Raw genomic sequence first — 22,226 nt, 5'->3', positions numbered from 1 at the left:
AATAGATTAATAATAATAAATGGACGACAATCAGTGGGCCAGACAGTGCCAATCATGTTGGCAGCCACCAAAACAGTTATCCCCGCTCTGCTCCGCTCACCACCAATGCAAGAGCTAAGCCTAAGTGCAATAGTTTTTTATTTTTCTCTAAGTGTAATATCTCTGTAGAAGAATGCTCGCTGCATCAGAAACGTTGCAGCGCTCACAAGCAGTAGGCGTGCAGATCTGCCACAACACCTTGACCGACGGTGCATTTCTTGCTGCACAAGCTTTGAAGGACCAGACTGCGTCTTTTCTTCAATCTGCCTTCCTTCAACCAGGACAGCAAACAGAAAAGAAAAGTACACACAAAACCTAACAAAAAAGATGTTCCACAATCTTCATACAAGCAGGTGACATACAAGCGGGAAAAAATATAAGCTGCATGATATCCACAACCACGCAAGTAAAAAAGAACATGGCAGATGGTAACAATACAACAAAACAATTATGCAGTAAAATGCAATTAATTTGAAGCTGTAAAAACTTGAAAATATTTCAATCTAGGCAATGTTTTGAAACAAGAGAAATAACGAAAACAGAAGCCTGCTGGCCACTTCCGCTCGATCACTTTCGCATGCATCGGCACTGAACGGGCCAGCACATACACGCAACGGCATTAGTACAGCATGCTGGGCACACAGTCAAGACGGTTGATCCTAGTGCAATACTTTAAGCCAGTCATACAATCATAACCACCACACGTCCAAAACGCCGGCACTGCTGCTTTGCCCTTCGTAATGAATTCGGACAAATTCACAGCGAAAACTAAAACTAAACTATGGAAGAGCGCAACTGCCTTCAGCAGATGCCCGCGAGTGACGCTGAATTAATGCCTCACCATTGCACGAGCATGACAGTCCTTATCAAGCCCTGACTTTGCTGAAGTACTGTAGGCTCACATGCTAATTTCTCTTGAGTGCAGAGCACGGGCAGATTGCATCTTCTCTGAAGTACCCCACTTTGTGAAAGGGCACTATTAATACGCCATGACCACATTGATACAACAGCGTTCTGTTGTTGGTTCTCTGTTGGTCCTTGTAGATGTACTGTGCACTGTGATCAAACTGACATGCTCAACAACTAGCCCACTAATTCGTCCTCAGCACATTGACGCATCACTGACAGCATCCTAAATGAGAAGAAATGCAGGGAAAGCAAACTTGGGCTGCCAGCTGCTGAGTGAGGCCACCACCACGTGGCAGCCGAGCAAGTGCGCGTGAGCGGTGATGGACAGAGAGATGGGGGAACATGGCCCGGCGGGGCTCGTCTAGCGAGCTGCTGGCAGGTGAAAAGCGAGTGCAAGTGACGTTGCTTACATGGCTTTGTTGCCTAGCCCCTGGTATTTTCCAAGTCGTGATTTCAAGATCTCTCAGGTCTGGTGCAAGAAATGTTTGTGATAAGAGGCGGAAAACACAAGTTGATATCACGGCCAGAAGTTATCAACTAGCCAGTGTTTCCAGGTATCGGAGTCCGAGTTAACTAGGGTTTACTGTATACGGATTGATATAACCATAGGAATACACATGCTTTTTTTTTATAAATTTTGCGTAAACAAGTATCACTAGGTGGTGTCCAAAACGGAGTGGCCTTGACGTGTTCCTAGTTTCTGGATTTGGTTCCAGCACTTGAATGGCATAAAAGCATGACCAAGGAAACTATTGTTGGCACTGCAATTTGGACACCACCTAGCACTGCCAGATTTTGGATGCCTCGCGTGCCTTCGAGCTCCATGGACAGCCCAAGTTAACCGGAGCACAGCCGAATACGGCCAAGTTAAAGGGTTTCGTACCATAGGATAACGTGCACGTTTGACAGGAGCAGGTGGCAACATCCGAATTATCCTAATTCACGGAGGTTGAATTAGTGAGGTTTTACTGTTGCTCATTTTCTCATTAATATTACACGGCAACTAAAGCCTTTTATAAGTTTTTGCCGTTCCCAAATATCACCTATCATGTTTGGGTCTGCTTATACGCGCGGGTTTTTATGACAACTTCCCTCATTTCGAGTGATGCTGAAAGTGAGTTCATGCATTCTGTGCAGGTGGCACCATGACATTCAGCGAGTGACCCTTGCTACATGTTGAGGAACATTGAGAGCGCTGCATATTGTGCTCAGAAGCCACATTGTGGCCAGGTAGCCAGTTGAAGTGACAAATTGGATCCCCTCATTCTCACCCCGAATTAAAGCTTACCTCAGCCGATTCAAGGTCTTTGTTGTAGGACTTTGGCGGGAATCGCATGGCCTGCAACAAGAGCACACAAACATCACTGTGTAAACAATGGCACACTTTCTTTCAACCATGCCCTGGCGGAGAATGTTAACAAAGCAATGTGCACGGTATACTGTTAGGCCTCTGTTCCACCCGATGCTGGCACACTGTAGTGTGTACCCAGTCATCATGTACATCCCATGCTCTGCCAGATGCAGGAAACGGAGGGAAGGGTGTTTCATCAATGAGGCATTCCCAGCGAGTACTATGATACAGTGAATTAGTGTGTGTGCCACATACACCAGTTTGCCTAGCCTGTTCTCAATATTTTAATATTGCTCTTAAGTTCACCTTTAGGTTGTGTTCCTGGCTAAATGACTATTCTATTGTAAGCCCTGCTCGGTCCTCACGCTGCAGTAGTCTATATAAATAAATGAAAATGAGGTCATTTGGCAGTTTAATGCATTTCCTATAAAATTCAAATAGAAAAATGTTCTCAGTAGGGCTGTTTGAATGGCACAATTTTGAAACAGACCAACAGAAAGCTGAGCTAGTTGATCAGGATTCATTATGCATCCTTACCAACTACAACTGCATGCAAGGATTATGCATCCTTACCAACTAAATTGAATACGCGTGTTCAAGAAAAATGACCTTTGAATATAGAATTGAATATAGAACACAGTCAACGACTGAATTTTCGGTCGCCCAAATTTTCGTACATGCCTGATATTTCGGACGTTTTCGCGGCACCGCCACGAGCCCCATAGAATCAATGTGTAAGGACATCTGAAGTTTCGGACGCTCGAACCTCCCACCGTCCGATTTTCCGGACATTTTGACCCCACAAAAGGTCCTTTGGCTCTTCGCGCAGCGCCCTTGCAAAGGAAATCGACTTGCAGCCGAAGCATATCACCGCTTTGAACCACAACTAGCCGAATCTAGCCGTCACACACTGATTTGGTCTGGCCACACTGGCTATGTTCATAGCCGCACTTTTGCCTTCCGCCTCCGGCAGAGTTTCCAGAGCGGCGCCGTTTCCTTTGTTTGTGCAGGCCACACGTTTTGGCTAGCGTGGTGTGTGGTTGTGCTGTTGTGTCAAGTGTGCTCTGCGACGCTAGGCCTAGGTGCTTCGATGCTCGTGCAGCGAACTTCACCGTTCGCAACTTGAGGATTTCGCTTGCCTTCGATGGCCCCCACTCCGTCTTCGTCGTCCTCGCCGATGGCATCGAAGCGCGGAAAGCAGTACCGTTAGTTAGTAGCGGAGCAGAACTGACTGACGAAGAAATAGTCCGTCAGGTTGTGGGGGATTCAGAAGACTCCGATGTTGGAAATGAGGAGCCAACGCCTGTGCCGCCTACAAGTGCCGAGTTGATGCGAGCACTGTTGACTCTTTCATCGGTGTACAGTGCTGGCATGACCCTTGCACAAATCGAGGCGAATATGATCGCATGCAACCGGAACGCCATCCAAACAACAATCAACAAGTTCTTCAAGCCACTGCAGCAATAACACCGGCTGCCCGACGATGCACATGTACATAATAAACCGGCAGTAGGCTGCATACAGAGTTTTTGAACGCCTCTTTTTATAGCCACTTCACTGATGCTTTGGCAGGGTTTCGGAAGCCTGGTATTTCGCCCTTTACCACTAGATCCGAGAACAAAAGAAAGAAGGTGTTTTTTTTGTATGCATTCATTTTTCAGACGTCCTGAATTTTCGGACGCTTTTACGTTCCCTAGAGGGTCCGAAAAATCAGTCGACTGTATTTTCTCATTTCCCAACAAAATGTAAAGCATAGCAGGTCCGTCCCGTTACATGTCTCTAGTGAAGACATTTTTCAAGATGTTAAGAAGGACAAAGTAGAGTGCCCGAATCGATGTTTCAGTTCTGTTTTTACTTCAGTGATAGCAGCCAGAGTAAGTCGTGAGCACATGTCCCACATAGGGCCGTATATGATGGGAAATATTGCTATCAGTACACCCGGTGTTCAGATGCTTTCAATGGTGCTTGAAGCAGAGACACTGGTCGCATGCAAACGGCAGTATTTTCACACTGAAAGGGCACGTAGTGCACACCCGCATGGCTTGAAGGTGTTTGGCTCCCTGCACAAGAGCACGCATGCCTTAGAGACAAGAACACAACTAAAAATTGACAACCAGTATCATACCTATCTTCACCAAAAGTTTTGAAGTAATCTTACCTTACCGGTTTAAGAAATTTTTTTTTAGTAGGATTCAACTTTTCTCGGATTCGCAATATGGTTTATGTAAAGCAATCAACCAAACCTGCGCTATTAGACGTCACATGTCCCACAAAATATTCAAAGCAAACTAAAAACTCTAGCATTAGTTTGATTTTAGTAAGGCATTTTGATTCGCTTGGCCATGAGATATTGGCACATAAGTTATCAATTTGGGATATACAGAGCAAAAAATTCAGTTCTGGGTTTTTACGTGCCAAAACCACAATGTAAGATTATGAGGCTCACCACAGTGGGGGATTAATCTTGACCATGTGGGGTTCTTTAATGTGCACCCAATGCACGATACAGGGGCGTATTTGCATTTCGCTCCCATCAAATTTTATCCCGTGACCTCGTGCTTAGCAGTGCAACGCCAAAGCCACTATGCAACCACGGCGAGTCTGGAATATGTGGTAAACCTCCAGCCTTAATGCAGTCTTACCTATCTGACAGAAATCGGCATACTTGTATTGGGACACACAAATCCCCTTTGCTACCCACAACAACAGGTGTACTGCAGGGAAGCGTGTTGGGACATCTGCTGTTTAATGGTTACATAAACAGCATTGTAAACAATGAATGTAAACAATGTAAAGTCGTCACATACACAGTTGATTGTACCATACTTCTGGTCCTGACGCAAACAAACTCTCAACTGAATGTACCCCAATATTTGATAAACTTGTTAACTGGTCCCTGTAAAAATTAATCCCCTAAAAACAAAGGTTATGTTTTTTCAAGGCAGTGAGAATGTCATTAAATGTGGTGATGATATGAAATTGAAATAGTTGAGAAGCATATATTGCTTGGTGTAACATTTTCTGTCAAGTCTTACATGGAATTCACATGTTTCACAGCTGTGCATCACTCAGTGGTGCAATGGCATGGTTTTTTTCCTTCAAGACTTTGAAATTCAAATATATTATGCATTATTTGTTTCTCTAATTACCTATTGTAGCTTAGTTTGGCTAACAGCAACTAAATCAAACATATAGAAACTTTTAATAATGCAAAAGAAAAAGTAATTTGACATGTTGGCAGTCTTAAATATTACAAGTTTAGCGAGTGCTTCTCAAAAATTTAACATAATATAAAAACAAGTGACTATCATGTTCTGTCGTCTTCTTATTATTATACAAACCAAATCTTTAGGCAGTTTTTAGAAAGAATAGCAGCCTTATGTGATCATAGACCGGTTATAAATACGTGCAGCATGAACATGCAATGTTTATCATGTTTTCCTACAGACTAGAAACTACAAATGCCATAGCACAATCTGGCTTGAACCCAACATAAATACAGTCGAACCCAGCTATATCGAACTCAAGAAAAAAAAAGCACCCATTAGTAAATATAGAGCATAATTCGATATGAGCCTGCTAAAGAATTGGACGTCATAAAAGCACATTAATTTATAAAATCACTTTATTAATGAAACAAGCTTAGTTTCCCATGAAATAGTTCTGTATTTCCTTCTGCTTGGTCAATTTCGTTGCCTGCGACGCAAGCACTTCTCCACATTGTCTAAGGAGTCGGAGCAGCTGAAGCCGCAACCTTCCATTGTAATGGTTGGGGTCGGGCATGAAATAGATCGTAGCTGGCCCATGCTGTCGTCCACCTTACCCAAGCTGAGGACATTGTTGAAGGGAAGGACTGCTTCTCGTCGAGAACGAGGAATATGGGATTTATTTACAATATCTACATGAGAACGTTACAGTTTATCAGTCTAACATGACTGAAAGAGAAAAGCACACTCAGGAGCCGCCAACGGCTCCTTAAATACACTATGTTCTCCCTAGATTTCTAGGTAAGGGAAAACGGCCGTTCAAACCTGCTAGCAATTTGGAGCGTTCAAAGTCATCGTAGCCAACCTGCTTTTGAGGGGGAGGGTTTACACACACTTCTGCACAGGTTTCACTGACCACGCCAAGGTGAGTGGGTTATCGCAGACACGGTTTTTGCCCCGAGCCGGCACCTCTTCATCCCAGTGTTGACTACGCAGACAATGGCCACCGAGTCTGTCTATGACTTCTAAGCCCTCATTATGCAAAATAGAAGTGAGGCGTGCAGACAGGACACAAGAGTAGAGAAGTGGACAACATGTGTTGTCCACTTCTCTACTCTTGTGTCCTGTCTGCACGCCTCACTTCTATTTTGCATAATGAATCCTTACCAACTAGCTCAGCTTTCTGTCGTTCTAAACTTCTAAGCCCCATGAGACAGCTGCCAGACATCTTCTCCCAGGAGTTCCATCGCTTCTAACAAGCCTTGGTGGCCACAGCAAATCCACAAACAATACTTGGTCCGCCCACTACGTTTAGTCATAACGGTGCTGAGGGGGTGTTGACGCGGCGCACCATCGTCTCTACAAAACGAGTCGCTGCGGCAGGTGGGAAAGGCTTCCATGGTCACTTCTGGGAAGCTTGCCACCTTCGCAGCTGCGGTTGGCTGGGAAAATTTTGTAGGTCGGTACCCTTGCAGGCCGTTCGTAACACCGCATTCGCACAGAAGCACTGGACTAGTGTGAGTGCACTAATCACCTCGGAGGATGTGGGCAAAGGACCGTTGTTGTTTTCTTCATTGTGCCCACTTTCACACAAGCTCAGTACGATGTTGGCAATGTAGTCTTCATTTTCGGGCTCACCCGTGGTCGCGACACCATCATCTGCACTCACAAACTCGTCGACCATTGATTCAACAGCTTCCGGAGATTCTGACAGTTAGCCCCAAACTTTGGCAACACCGGCAACGGCTTTGTCGCATTTATAAGAATTTACAGTCATCGCCAAACATGCGGAAGCCAGCAAGTCTGAAGCAATTTCGGATGAACCACTCGTACACGGCCCTGCGTACACGTCGGGCGCCACGAGCACCGGGACACGAGTTTGGCCACTTTAGCCCTAATCTCCCCGTTATTCTTCAAGATCGTGCTGAGAGTGCTCCTCGGAATCCTGCACGTTGCGCGGACATCCGAATTCTCACCGCGTTCGACCTGATTTATAATTTCGAGCTTCACTACGAAAGGCAAATTCTGCCGCTTCATCACGGCAACACTATGGGCGAAGGCCCACAAGGTGCAAACACAATGAACTAGAAAAGCAGCGAGACAACTCACACTTGTTTCATCTTGCACGACGAGGGCACAAGAGCCTCTGATTGGCTGTCTCAGCAAGCGCTGTGGGCAGGCCAGGATTTTTTGTAGCGGGGCGTCTGTTGATGGCTCGCCCAAGGCAACGCATTAACGGTAGGGAGAGCAGTTGGATGGATCCGAGCCGCCAGGTTTCCCCGCCACCACGAGGGAAAGCCAACTTCTGGGGGCATTTTTACATCGCTTTACGTTCGTTATATAGGGAGTCGCTGCTATTTTTGTTCGATGTAAACCTAATTTTTGCTATATATACTCATACATACCGTATTTACACGTTTGTAAGTCGACCTCTTTTTTTTTTAATTTGAAAATCTGAAGTGGGGGGGTCGACTTACAATCGAAACCAAAACATGGCACCGTCTAAAAAGCGAGACCAACGGGAGCTACAACGTAGTTACAATTTTGTTTGCTCTATGGCCCTACCCGTAGCTTTTCGCTATCCCGCGTGTTTGTTTGCTTTTCGAAAGGGTTTTTCAACATTTTTGAGTTTTACAGTGCACGCAACACTCATGAGGGGGTGTCGATAGTTGATGGAAGCGCCGCTGTTCCATTCGCGGCGACACCATTCTCTATGGCGGAACCCTCAGAACAGCGGCGCTTGCGGGGAGTATCGGTAGTTCACGAAAGAGCAGATACTGCTTACAGGGTTCTCTTTGCCTGTTGCGCTTAGCTTTCTCTATAGTTTGACAAAAGGCATTGGTTTGACGCGTTCCACTCGACTGCTGGCTACGTGCTACTTCTATGCTTCCTCAGTTGTCATGAGTGCTCCAGGCCCACTAATCATTCGGCACTCGTTCACAGCTGCGTTCAAAAAGGCAGCCATCCTTTATGCCGAAGAAACAAATTACTGCGCAGCGGGCCGCAAGTTCAATGTTTCTGAACAGGTGGTACGAGAGTGGCAACCGCAGCGAAGCGAAATTTTCACATGTGACGGCAAGTGAGAAATTTCCCACGTGCCGAAGTCTGGACGCTTTTCGTAACTGTAGGCTAAGCTTGCGGCGTACGTCGCTGACATGCGCAATCGGTCCCTGCCAGTGAAGTGTGACATGGTCATGAAACAAGCCCGGTTCTTCGCCTTTTAAGGACCTGCTCCGCCGTGAGTACGGGTGGCTGGAAGACCGCCAAATTACGCCAACCGGACCTGTCACAAGAGCCTCCCTGACGGCTGCGTGTGGTTGGGTGCATTTGGCGTGGGCTGCTGTTCCACAAGATGTCGTGGTGCGGTCGTTTGCCAGATGCGAAATTTCACGGGACGACGCGCTGTGAGACCGTAGCAATGATGGCGATTGCAGCACTAGTGAAGACGAGTAGTCCAGTGACCATGTCAGCTACAGTGAAATCTCGGTACAGCGAACTTCAGGGGACCGCGGAAAATGTTCGTCATTCTGAAAGGTCGTTATAGTGAAAGCCCGAAAATTAGCCATAACAATAGCATTTCAGTAACGCAAACGTCCTACCTTTGAAACGGTACCTCCTTGAACTCGTTTCTCACACAATGCACACGTGATCGTCAGACAAGGCACATTTATTTGAAATAGTCCGTGATCGTCTTCCGACGGGTGCAGCACAGACTCTGCAGCACGAACGATTCCAGACCGTCCGCATTCTTATGCACGCCTTCGGTCGCTGAGCCGCTTTTGGCTATAAATATGCGGAGTTTTCGCAAGCAGTCCAACGCATCTGTGGCCGAAACGGACTCGTCGCGGTCTTCGGGTGCTGCCGTAACGTGCAGCAAGATTCTTGCTGGTGCTTAAAGATTTTCTCTTTATCTTTGAGAATCGTGGCGATCGTCGACTGTGCCACTCCACGTTCTTTAGCCACGATGGATTGTATCTTCCCGTCTTCTATCTCGCGAAGTATCTCTACTCTCTCGCTCAAATAAAACTGCTTTCACTTCTTCGCCGTGGTTAGAGTTGTTGAGCTCATGGCAACGCGAACGCCGGCACGCACTTCTAACACAATAATATAACCAGAAGAAAAACAAGGTGGACAGGCCTGATACGGGTGACAGCACGCGAACAACTGAGAAAACAAGCAAGAAAAATGTGATGCGTCGTCACCTCCGCAACAGGAAAAAAAGAAAAGGCCCACTTCAGCGTTAATTACTACTTTTTTTTTTTTCTTCTGCCGCACCGTCTCAGGTTTTACGAGCCCATGCTCCTCGCCTCTCCACTCACAAAACCTGGTGCGTCGTTGCCTCCACAACGGAGAAGGAAAAAAAGAAAAGTCTCCGCCCGCATCTTTCTCCTTCCGCGCCATCTCAGGTTTTTGCGGGAAGCAAGTTGCAAGGCGGCCCGCTCTTCGCGCTGCGTCGTCTGCAAGCTTAGAGCTCCGACTGCCGTGACGGATACACTGAAATCTAAGAATCCTCGCATTTCGCGATACGAGTTCGTAGTACTGAGGTGCTGTTAAGATGACACGGAAATTAAATAACAATCGTTATTCTGAAATGTTCGTTATTCTGAAGTTCGTAGTAGTGAAATATTTTCACATTGAAACTATAAGCAGTCGGCACGGGATTTCTTAAAACTTCGTTAATCTGAAATGTTTGTTAATGTGGTGTTCGTTGTAACGGGGTTTGACTGTACTAATAAATTTTCGTTATCGAATGCGCCCTCGGGTATGCTCTCTTTTATTTTTTTTCTGTCGCGCGATATGGGGGGTCGACTTACATTAGAGTCGACTTACAATCGTGTAAATACGGCACTCATTTGCGAGCACGGTGTCACGCGCTCACAGGTAAATATGATCACATCTCGCTCTATGACAGCGGAAAATGTCTGAAAATTCTGGAGTGAGGAATTGCGGCAGCAGCGAGCGAATTGACCTCTGTGCACTGTCACTTCAGCGCAAATGAAACGTCCAAAGCACAGCGCATACAAAGCTACTGGCACTATGCACACTCTGCATACATTGGAAATCGCTTTGAAGATGACGCCCGGGTAGGCACGCACTTTGGCCACGTTGCAGACCGCTTTCAAGACACACGAGCGCCAGCGACACGCCCTCATGATGTCCGCCAAAGGATCTACAACGACGTACGCTATTCGCGTGGCCAACGTTGTGCGGACGAGGCACGTAGAAGCTGCCGGAGAAGAACCTCCCTCCTCCCTAATCTCAGCCCCCTGCTTCCCACACCACAGGAGAGGGCATGCATCCGGTGCGTTCCTTGCTGGCGCACGCGAGATTGAACCGCATTTGCCGGCTCACCCTCACACGCTTTACCTCATAGGGAACCTACGAGGTGGCGATGGCGACGGCAGAAATGTGCCTGGAGTCTCCATATAATTGCTAGCCCAATAAAAAAATGAATGCATGCCTTTTACTGCCTCCAAGGGCTCAAATCACTAGAGGCGCATCCGAAATCACCCTGAAGGCCAGCCAGTACACTTATTAGGCGTATCAGTGCTATTACTGTGATAGGAGACAGCGGCTGCGTGTGTTTATAATTAAGGAACACATACTGTGTCCCGCGACAATTGCCCCTTCAAACTCTTGGTATGCTTCATTGCCATACTTTGTGTATGCTTCAGCGCGTAACATTGTCGTACTGAGACGAAGCTGACTTTTGGGAACCTGCATTATGCAACACAGCGTGCTTTCCGAGCTTCGAAGTCATCGGTGAGGATTAAAAATGCGGAGTCAACGCTATTGCTGAAGGCGGCGAATTGTTTCAATAATAATTATTTTAAAAAACACGGCACAGAACAATAAGAAGTTTGGTAGCGAACATCTGAGCAGGTAGGCCTAGTGTTGTCACAATAGTGGCTACGCTACCAGCGGATCTGCGTGCGAGTGCGCCTGTTAGAGGCGGCGAGATAATCAAAATGGCGGCAGTGGTGGCTTCGATTAGGGCGTTTCAGACCTGCAGTCATGGCAAACAGTCCTGAGTGGCCTGCACAGTGCAGCCACCTGGTGGACAGAGTTTAACCAGCTAAACACAGAGCTACTATTGCTGTAACCAAGTGTAAAACATTTTAAAGATTTAAGAACAAAACATGTTCATAATTACGCTCCTACTGAAAATTTACGCCAGCAGCAAAGTAGAATGCACTTGGTTATTGCCAAGTTTGGCAGTTCTTCGGTCTCTCTTCACGTCCCAACCATTTGACCACGTTCGTTGAGTTCCAGTCAGCTAGCTAGTACTCGGCTGCTGTTCTGTTTCAGTCTTCTGCCATTCATCATCATCATCATCATCATCATCATCATCATCATCATCAGCAGCCTGGTTGCGCCCACTGCAGGGCAAAGGCCTCTCCCATACTTCTCCAACAACCCCGGTCATGTACTAATTGTGGCCATGCCATGCCCGCAAACTTCTTAATCTCATCCGCCCACCTAACTTTCTGCCGCCCCCTGCTACGCTTCCCCTCCCTTGGGATCCAGTCCGCAACCCTTAATGACCATCGGTTATCTTCCCTCCTCATTACATGTCCTGCCCATGCCCATTTCTTTTTCTTGATTTCAACTAAGATGTCATTAACTCGCGTTTGTTCCCTCACCCAATCTGCTCTTTTCTTATCCCTTAACGTTACACCTATCATTCTTCGTTCCATAGCTCGTTGCGTCGTCCTCAATTTGAGTAGAACCCTTTTCGTAAGCCTCCAGGTTTCCGCCCCGTAGGTGAGTACTGGTAAGACACAGCTATTATATACTTTTCTCTTGAGGGATAATGGCAAGCTGCTGTTCATGATCTGAGAATGCCTGCCAAACACACCCCAGCCCATTCTTATTCCACTGATTATTTCTGTCTCATGATCCGGATCCGCCGTCACTACCTGCCCTAAGTAGATGTATTCCCTTACGACTTCCAGTGCCTCGCTGCCTATTGTAAATTGCTGTTCTCTTCCGAGACTGTTAAGCATTACTTTAGTTTTCTGCAGATTTAATTTTTAGACCCACTCTTCTGCTTTGCCTCTCCAGGTCAGTGAGCATGCATTGCAATTGGTCCCCTGAGTTACTAAGCAAGGCAATATCATCAGCGAATCGCAAGTTACTAAGGTATTCTCCATTAACTTTTATCCCCAATTCTTCCCAATCCAGGTCTCTGAATACCTCCTGTAAACACGCTGTGAATAGCATTGGAGATATCGTATCTCCCTGCCTGACGCCTTTCTTTATTGGGATTTTGTTGCTTGCTTTATGGAGGACTACGGTGGCTGTGGAGCTGCTATAGATATCTTTCAGTATTTTTACATATGGCTCATCTACACCCCGATTCCGTAATGCCTCTATGACTGCTGAGGTTTCGACAGAATCAAACGCTTTCTCGTAATCAATGAAAGCTATATATAAGGGTTGGTTATATTCCGCACATTTCTCTATCAACTGATTGATAGTGTGAATATGATCTATTGTTGAGTAGCCTTTACGGAATCCTGCCTGGTCCTTTGCTTGACAGAAGTCTAAGGTGTTCCTGATTCTATTTGCGATTACCTTAGTAAATAGTTTGTAGGCAACTGACAGTAAGCTGATCGGTCTATAATTTTTCAAGTCTTTGGCGTCCCCTTTCTTATGGATTAGGATTATGTTAGCGTTCTTCCAAGATTCCGGTACGCTCGAGGTCATGAGGCATTGCGTATACAGGGTGGCCAGTTTCTCTAGAACAATCTGTCCACCATGCTTCAACAAATCTGTTGTTACCTGATCCTCCCCAGCTGCCTTCCCCCTTTGCATATCTCCCAAGGCTTTCTTTACTTCTTCCGGCGTTACCTTTGGGATTTCGAATTCCTCTGGACTAATTTGTCTTCCACACGAGTTTGGCCACTTTAGCCCTAATCTCCCCGTTATTCTTCAAGATCGTGCTGAGAGTGCTCCTCGGAATCTTGTACGCTGCGGGGACATCTGACTTCTCATCGCGTTCGATCCTATTTATGATTTCGAGATTCACGACAAAAGTCGAACTTTGTCGCTTCATCACGGCAACACTGCGGGGGACGGCCTACAAGGCGCACACACAATGAACCAGGAAAGCAGCGGGACAACTCGCACTTCCGCCATCCTGCACGACGAGGGCACAAGAGCCTCTGATTGGCTGTCTGAGCAAGCGCTGCAGGCGGGCCAGGATCATTTTTTGCAGGGGGGTGTCGACGGCTCGTCCGAGGCAGGGCGGTCACGGTAGGGAGAGCGGTTGGATGGAGCCCCGCCGCCGGCTTTTCCCGCCACCGGGAGGGAAAGCCAACTTCCGGGGGCACTTTCTGCCGCTTGACGTTCGATATATCGGGAGTCGCTGCTTTTTTTGTTCGATGTAAGCGTAATTTTTGCCATATATACTCATTGTAACTATACCGTGTCCAGAAATTGTTCGATATATAGAATAATTCGATGTAAACGGGTTCGATATAGTTGGGTTCGACTGTATAGGCTTCTTTCGGCCTCCTAACTTCACTGAGCCCTATTATATCCCATTTACTGCCCTCTAATTCCTCCAATAGCACTCGCCTCACTAGATAACGTTCTAGCGTTAAACGTTGCCAGGTTCATATTCCAATGGCGGCCTGTCCAGAGCCAGTGATTCTTAGCACCCTCTGCTGCGTCGCAGGTCTGACCGCCGCCGTGGCCAGTTGCTTTGCAGCTGCTGGGGACTGAGGGCCGGGGTTTGATTGTTGTGTTCATATAGGAGGTTGTGGCCAAGTACTGCACCAGGGTGGCCATTCCTGCTCTGGTGAGGGAGTGCGTTACCGGTTCTGGTCACCGGGATCAGGCCACACTCCAGGCCTGTTTGTGCAATTTTATCAACACGCGGATTTTTTTTTTAATCCGGTGGAAAATTGCCGGCACCGGGATTCGAACCACGGACCTCTTGCACGCGAGGCGGGTGTTCTACCTCTACGCCATCGCTGCATACTTCTGCCATTGCTCTGCCCCAGCTACGCTCTGCTAGAGTGTCACTCCGCTCAGTTCGTCGACTCATGACTACGCACTCATGGCGTCGACTCATGGCTACAGGGTCGAGATTCCGCAAGCGCTGCGGCTGGCAAATACTAGAATGATTAGGCTTCGCTACTTTCGGTTTTGAGGAGGCACCGATGACCATGCCACACGAGCAGCGAAGAACTCGCTGCTGTACTTATTTTATACATTGACCCCAAAACCTTGCAACTCTGCTAGTTTTACTCTTGTTTAAGTGCCGGTTACAAGGACATCCTGACGCATTCCTGCATCTACTGGCTCTTCTTAACCCTTTGAGGGCCAATGACGTAAATATACGGCGCCGCGAACAAAGCCCAAAATGATCGATGCCTTACATTTACGGTGCCGTCTGTACGTTTAAAAAGCACGCCAATTTCTTAACCTTTTCTGTCATGTGCTGCCACTATGTGGGAATACAGGGAATTTTTTTCACACACCTCCCTCTCTCGATTTTTGTTGCATGGTTTGTTTTAGCGCTAGTTCACTCCCACGCCCGCTCTTAGTTTGCTCTAGTTTGCTCCCTCAAAGGGTTAATGAGCACTTGGATTTTACAGTTACCGTAAAAACCCGCACATAATACGAGGTTTTTTTCCTATTATTAGCATCCCAAATTTTCGCCTTGTACTATATGTAGATGCGAGTGAAAATTTCAGTCAGAAATTTGGGCTAGAAGTTTCGGTTTCGTTATTGCTACTTGGCTACAGCTTGACTTCTGTTACTGCTGCGTGGCTATGGCTTTGCTTTTTTGTTGCTCTGTGGCTACGGCTTGGTCTCGTTATTGCTGCGTGACTACAGCATTGTTTCTTTATTGTTGAGTGCGCACCTTGGTAGCACATGTGCAAACCACGCTTCGCGATGTGTATCTTTATTCCGCATTGAAGGACGAAGGTGTCTGGACCACGAAAACAGTATGCGCCTACTTTCAAGAAAAAGGTTATTTTAGCCGCACAGGACATTGGCAACAGTGCTGCCGGGAGGCAGCTTGGCATCAACGAGGGAAGCATTTGCAGATGACGTCGACAGAAGGAAGCCCTTATTGCGTGCAGCGGAACACGAAGAAGCTTTTGTGCCCCGAAGAGTGGGACATTCCAGGAAATCGAACTCGCCCTGACAGAGTTCGTACGCCAACAGTGAGCCACACATCTAGCTGCGAGCGAGGAGCTTATGCAGGCAAAAGCTAAGGAGCTTGCAAGAGAAAAAGGGCTACCGAGCTCCGCCTTCAAAGCGAGCAAGCACTGGATGTATCACTACATGTACCGTGCTGGTTTTTCCTTTATGGTACCGAACTTTGATTTTGCATAAGCTGCCCAAATCGTTCAAACAGGTGCTTGTGGCTTTCCAGCACCACATTATTTCACTGCGCAAGTCCAAGAACTTCCAGCTAGGGCAAATCGGCAATGCTGACCAAACGCCGGTTTATCTGGACATGTCATCATCCCTCACCGTGCACGAAAAGGGCTCTAAACAAGTTTATGTGCGGTCCACTAGCAACAAGAAAATGCGAGTTACCGTCATGTTGTCGTGCACGGCAGAAGGACGCAAGCTTCCGCCCTATGTCGTCTTCAAGTGCAAAACAGTGCCTAAAAGTGAGGAGCTGCCAAAAAATGTGGTCGCGAGATGCCATGAGAAAGGCTGGATGAACCAGAATCTTGTGCTTGACTGGATAAAGTCAGTCTGGTGTAGGCAGCTCGGTGCACTGTTGTCGTTCCCATCCATCATTGCGCTGGATGCATTTCGTTGCCATTTGGCCGACTCAGTGACGAGACTGCTGCGTGAATCCGGCACTGAACTCGTTGTTATCCTGGGTGGGATGGCGTCTCAGTTGCAGCCTTTAGATGTTTGTGTGAACAAGCCGTTGAAGGAGGGGGTCAAGTGGTGTTACGCAGATTGGATGCACTCAGATGGTCTGCAGTGACGCCGACCGGGCGGCTGAAGCAGGCTTCGCCAGCCGCGCTATGCAAGTGGATTGTGGACGCATGGGCCAGCATACCAGAGGACCCTGTTTGTCACACATTCAAGAAGTGTGGCATCTCAAATGTGCTCGATAGCACAGAGGATGAGTACCTCTGGGAAAATATGTCTGACAAAGAACTATCTGAAGAGAGTGCGCTGAGGAAGACAGTGATTAAAGTGCGAAGTGCAATTTAAATAAATGTTTTCCTCGAGCTTTCATAATTCGTATTATACGTGGATAAAGCTTTTTTTCCATTTCACGTCCCAAAAATGTCACCTCGTACTACATGCAGGTTCGTATCATACGCGGGTCTTTACGATAAGCTAGAAGCTTAGCAGCATGAATCTTTTCATTTACACATCTGCTGGATCTGTTGAATCACCAATTTTCTTTTCCTCTCCCTTTCTTCCAGTCTCCAGTTTCATGTTTCATAGCAATGCATGATAACGATGATGACGCAACAGAGCACAGGCTGGGCGGTGCAAACAAAGACGCTGCAGAGCAGCCCTCGGCGGAGTAAAGCCTGCAGGCCACCTGAGCCTTCTATTGTCAGTCAGTAGCATTATCAGTAGCTTCTAAAACAAAGTGTTGCGACAATACTTTGCGAGTACAATGTTCATTACTGTGGTTCATTACCTTCACTGACTGGTTGTGTATGTCCAGGCAGAAGCAGATTCGCTGGTGGAAGGCGGCCTGGGGCTCCCGGGTGCAATAGATATCCATGTTCTCTTTGGACTGCATGCAGCCCCGCTCATGGTCGATGGTGGCCTCAATCACTCCGTCGCGGATGGCCTGGGCACACAACAACAAGGCTGCCACTACTGTTGTGGCACACTACCAGTGGTGTGTTCCTATACTGGCCAGCATCAGAGGCCGTCTACAGAGACAGCTGCAAGCATTGGAATGAGGTTAGAACCATGTCGAAGGCCTCCCTGTGATTCAATGTCCACTGAAATGCCCGTTTCAAGCATTGTGGTAGTGTCGTCTGCTGCATGAGGTGGCACATGGGAATAGAGGAGGAAGAGGCTTTCAGGAGCATGCATGCGAAATCCTGTGTACCAGATGATGCAACCACAATACTTGAAACAGGCGTTTTAACAACGCCACTTCACAGAGAAAAGAAAAGCACATATAATAGCCGTATTTTAATTGTTTGCATGAGTAGAACAGAATGCAACTTACAATAGTGCATAGGAAAGCAAGACTGTTTTCTTGTGTGCAGATGACTTTCCTGTTGAGTTTTCAAGCTTTCTACTCAGCCAGCATCTTGTTTGGACCGGAAAGTAGCGTGGATCATTGTTTTACTTGGATGTTGTCTTCATGAAGCTGTCTTCTTTGATGGGTTCGTCATATATGGAATGAGACTAAGATGGCCACTGTACGCTTAGCTGTCTATGGTGTGTACTGGAACACAGCCGAGCAGAAGAGGCACCTACCTTGGCGACGATGAACTCGGCATCCTCGGGACTGTCCAACTGCAGCTTGTGGGCCACGTCGGCAAGCGAGATGCGCAGGTACGACAGGTTGATCATGCGCACGCCCGTTTTGATCACGTTGTGCCGCAGCCGGATGATGAGTGTGAACGTGTGGTCAGCCTGGAACTTGGCCCCAAAATGCTCCAGCACCTCACCAAACCGGCCCAGGTTGCCAGCTCGCACCGCTGCACAGAAGGCACCAGTCACCGTACTGCTGCACGGGGCATGCAGAGACAAGCTGAGCCTCAAGTCAATGCTGGGCCACCAAGCTGAGACACCACATAGCAGTAGATGTCACCTCAGTGTGCTGTTTTTGCACAGCTGACCCTATTTACTTCTAGGCTTCTAGGATTCTATTACCTGCACCAGTGAGATGGAAACTGGCTGTGTGCACCTGCTTACTTCTCACTGGTACCCCAGTCCACCCAATGACCACTTCAGCAACAGCCAAAATGGACATGTCCACTATGTAGACACTCACATCATCTCTCATCATTGCGGTTCTGATTTCCTCGACAGCCGTTGCATGCTGAAAGCTCCGAAGTCAGTAGAACACTGAAGCACTCGAGTCGTTCAGTGCGCCAAGGGGTGAGCCTGCACCGGCGGCGCAGACTCTCCCTACTGTTTTGACGTGTGTATTAGCTCCACGATACTTGGAGCTCTCTCTTGCAGTAATAGAAGCCGCACTTGGTCTTTTGAAACAGTTTTTAGAGGAGGCAAAATCGCAGTTCCAAGCAGAAATAGATGCTTTTGGAGCAGCAAAATTTGCTGCTTGGAGCAAGGAAACAATGCTTTGCAGCCGTAACTTACTGTACTGGTGCAAAAAGGTACCTCTGCCTGCAATTAACTAAATAGCACGCTATATAAGTTAGCACTTTCAGAAAAATTGCATTCATTATGTATTATACAGAGATTCAAGCTTTTCTTCAACTAGCTCTATTTTTTATTATTGTATCATAAAATAAAGGTAAATGCAGATTTAACCTGATTTTACGGTTAATTATGCATTTCAATATCGAATTATTTGTCCCCAAGCAGCCGTTGTCCATTTCATCTGTTAAAGCGTTTCATTTGCTAAACTCATCTCCACACATACATGAGAAAACCAGTGAGAAAAAAAAAAAAATGAGACGCAAACACTAAGGATAGAAGAGACAATACAACATGCCTGAATCTCATGTTTTTTTTTCACTGGTTTTCTAAAGCATCAGTATGAACCAACTGCCCCAGCAAGCAGCATTTCTACAGTTCGTCTCCACAGGTTGATCACGTACAGCCACCCAATTCTTTAATAACATGGCCCAAGTGCCATATCCTCGTGCATTAATAACAATGCTCTGTGCACATGGGCTTGAAAAGCGCATGCCAGTCACAGAGACATGTCTGCCCCACCGCAAGGTGCTGGTGGCCTTTTGGTAAGTGCTCGCACAATGTTATTAAAGAAATGGGCGGTTGTACTATACTGGCACTGCAAGACATAACTTTTGTAGCACAAGAATTCACAAAAAGAAAGAACGAGTGAAAGGAAAGAGCAGACAGAAAGTCAGGTGTTACTCTTTCTGTCTGCTCTTTTCTTTCATAGATTTTTTCTTTTCTGAATTCTTGCGCTACAAAAAACTTTTCTTACGATAAACACCAACTCGCGCAAGACGTTACCGTGCTATATCATGACTATAATTAGTACAACCGACATTACTAGCTGAGCAACTTGGCAGATGATCAGAAGCACGCATAAGTAGTGCAAAGTGAGATGGAACAGAGACGCTATTTTTGTTGTCTTTGCTGTTGTCAGACCTCTAACGACCGAGCATGTACCATAGGTCTTATAATCGTATCCTGCATCATGATTTCTTAATCTTTTGTTTCTTTGAACAGCTTGGCTAACCGGATATAATAACGGCATAAAAATGATCAGCGTATGCGATGTTACAAACACGGCTGCTATGAACAAAGTTGCTGCCGTTTGTGTTGTCCCCTTACCCTCACTTTTCTTTGAGTGATTTCTCAACTTTCAGAATGTCATATGACTGCTCGTACTATGGAATTTTCGTAAACTCCGCACCAAACTGTAGATCTCACCGCAGGATCCTGACGAAACGATACTGGTTAGGCCTGGTGGCACATAGTGCGATGAAAAATTGACGCCCGCCGGCCAACGGACTGGCGGGCTGTCGCAGGGCCAAAACCGGCAGCGAGCGCAGAGCTGAGCACCCTCGAGGAGACGTTTTGCCTGTGTCGCCCAGGTAAGGCAAGGCAACGCAAGCAGAACGTTGCCTCGAGGAGGCACAGCTCTGCGCTCACTGCCAGTTTACGGTTTCCGGTAGCCGAAACTCGCCATTCCAGAGTTCTGCGGGTAATCACATTTTTCTAGATACAAAAGTTGATCTGGCATATACAGAGAGCTCACTTCAATCTCCCAATCACAATGAGACTGCTGAAACACTGTTTAAAAGTTAACAAATTTTTGTTAAATAGCAGCTCATTACCACTTATCACCCATCACCCCATAGTCGGCAGCACTGCCACCAAGTCTCCAAAGAAACAGTCCTTTTATTTCAGAATGGCAATTCCTAAATATTACTTCAGGTTTTCATAGAAATGCGCTGCCTATTACATATAGTATTCACATAATTCTGCATGAATACATACATATTACCACATGAGCCATGGTGGTGCTACAGGTTGCAGCGTGTCCAGAGGGAAGCACGTGAGAGGAGCCTGGCTGCATACATGCCTCGTACATTACGCATTTCCAGGGGTGGCTGTATGTTTTGTCGTAACAAAACTTCGACATTCATCACGAGATGGGTTCTGCCAGAATTTTGGATTAGGATAAATTAAAACTGAAGCTTGTTTCACTCACATGCTCAAAGTGAGTACTTTTCAGCTTTATGCACATGCCATTCTGGTTGAGGCACCTGCTGTGCAGAGGCCAACCTCAGAATGACCACCGAGTCTGTACATTGAGAGTTAAGCCTTTGCCACGATTGTGAACCACGGCCGATCTGGACTCTTCACACATGCTCCCCACTTATGGCCTTCGCAAATGGATTGTTTACTACACCATAGCTAGTGCAAAATTGAGAGCTTTCCTGCGACGTTTGCAAAGTTGATACCATTTGCACTGCACGACGTCCTTGACGCCGACTGTTCTAACAATAATGCAAGACTAAAACCCGAGCCAGCCAAATCAACAATAACTGACGCGTGTTTCCTTAAACACGCCTCAGCGTGATTGGAGCGAGCTGCAGGGCACGGGTCAGTGCCACCGGTGGCAAATGCAGTGGCAAATCGTGTGCCCTGCAAGGGTGAATGTAAAAGGCAGAAAGCACGCCTCCCTTCAACTGTTGCTGCATTCGGATGGTCACATACACTGCCACGTCTCTGCTTGACATCAGGTGAAATAGATGAGTGCACTGGATGGATAGATGGATCGATGTTATGAGTGTCCCCTTTGGACTGGTACGGTGGATTGCACCACCAAGCGCACACGGCCGTAGCAGACGATGCAGATAAAGACTCAGTCTTCGAGCGTCTGCGCCTGCGCAAGCTGCTGCCGCCGCCTGACTCCAGCGCTCGCCACATCGCGATGCAATGTGCTCAGAGTTTTCCATTAAGTGTGAAACAGCCTGTACGTCGGCGCCTCGTAGTTCTGTGCATGCTGTATGTTCTCGGCACTCACTTTGCACTGAAGTGATAGACAGAACGAATGTCACTTCGCTCGCTGCTGCTGCCGCGTTTCCTCACCCAGCGTTCTGACAGCGAGTGTCTGTAGTCATTGGGTGTGATGTGTTTATGTTTGCTGTGCATGCTAACACCATGCTTAGTATTAGCTAGCTAGTATTAGTTAGCTAACACCATGCTTAGGCCCCAATAGCTTGGGGCCCTAAAGAGCTTTGCAGGTGTTAGCATTGGGACAGGCAGGAGTGAAGAGTTTTAGAATAGGGATTTGCGTTTGCGGATAGCATCTTGCACTGACAGCGCCACTATGGCACCAAAGAAAAGCTATTAGAAATAATGAAATAAAATATGGCATTTTATGACAAAAATATTTATTTTTACTTTCGCATTTTATCGTTTCAATACAATTTAGAGGTTATTCAATTAGCAGAAAACAATTAGTTGCGCTTAGTTTTGAGTAACCAACCTTACATGCCTTCACCAGCCAAGCTAAGCCATATTAGGCCTACGAGCCATAATATCCACAATCAAATTCACAATCAGCGGCGTCTAATGAA

General features: G+C 46.9%; 1 protein-coding gene across 1 annotated transcript in view; it reads right to left on the bottom strand.

Moving 5' to 3' along the window:
• The window catches only part of Rpn3 (regulatory particle non-ATPase 3), a 123,969-nt gene that overhangs the window by 4,529 nt on the left and 97,214 nt on the right, over window positions 1-22,226 (bottom strand). Inside the window, exons 9-11 of the mRNA XM_075693891.1 lie at window positions 17,950-18,173; window positions 17,150-17,305; window positions 2,237-2,287 (exon numbers count right to left, since the gene is read on the bottom strand). Coding sequence (XP_075550006.1) covers window positions 2,237-2,287; window positions 17,150-17,305; window positions 17,950-18,173 — 431 coding nt within the window. The remainder of the gene's footprint in view (window positions 1-2,236; window positions 2,288-17,149; window positions 17,306-17,949; window positions 18,174-22,226) is intronic.

Source organism: Dermacentor variabilis, chromosome 5 (genome assembly GCF_050947875.1).
Source record: "Dermacentor variabilis isolate Ectoservices chromosome 5, ASM5094787v1, whole genome shotgun sequence".
Lineage (NCBI taxonomy): Eukaryota > Metazoa > Arthropoda > Arachnida > Ixodida > Ixodidae > Dermacentor > Dermacentor variabilis.
The sequence above is the reverse complement of the archived record's forward strand: the minus strand, read 5'-3'. Positions and strand labels throughout refer to the sequence as shown.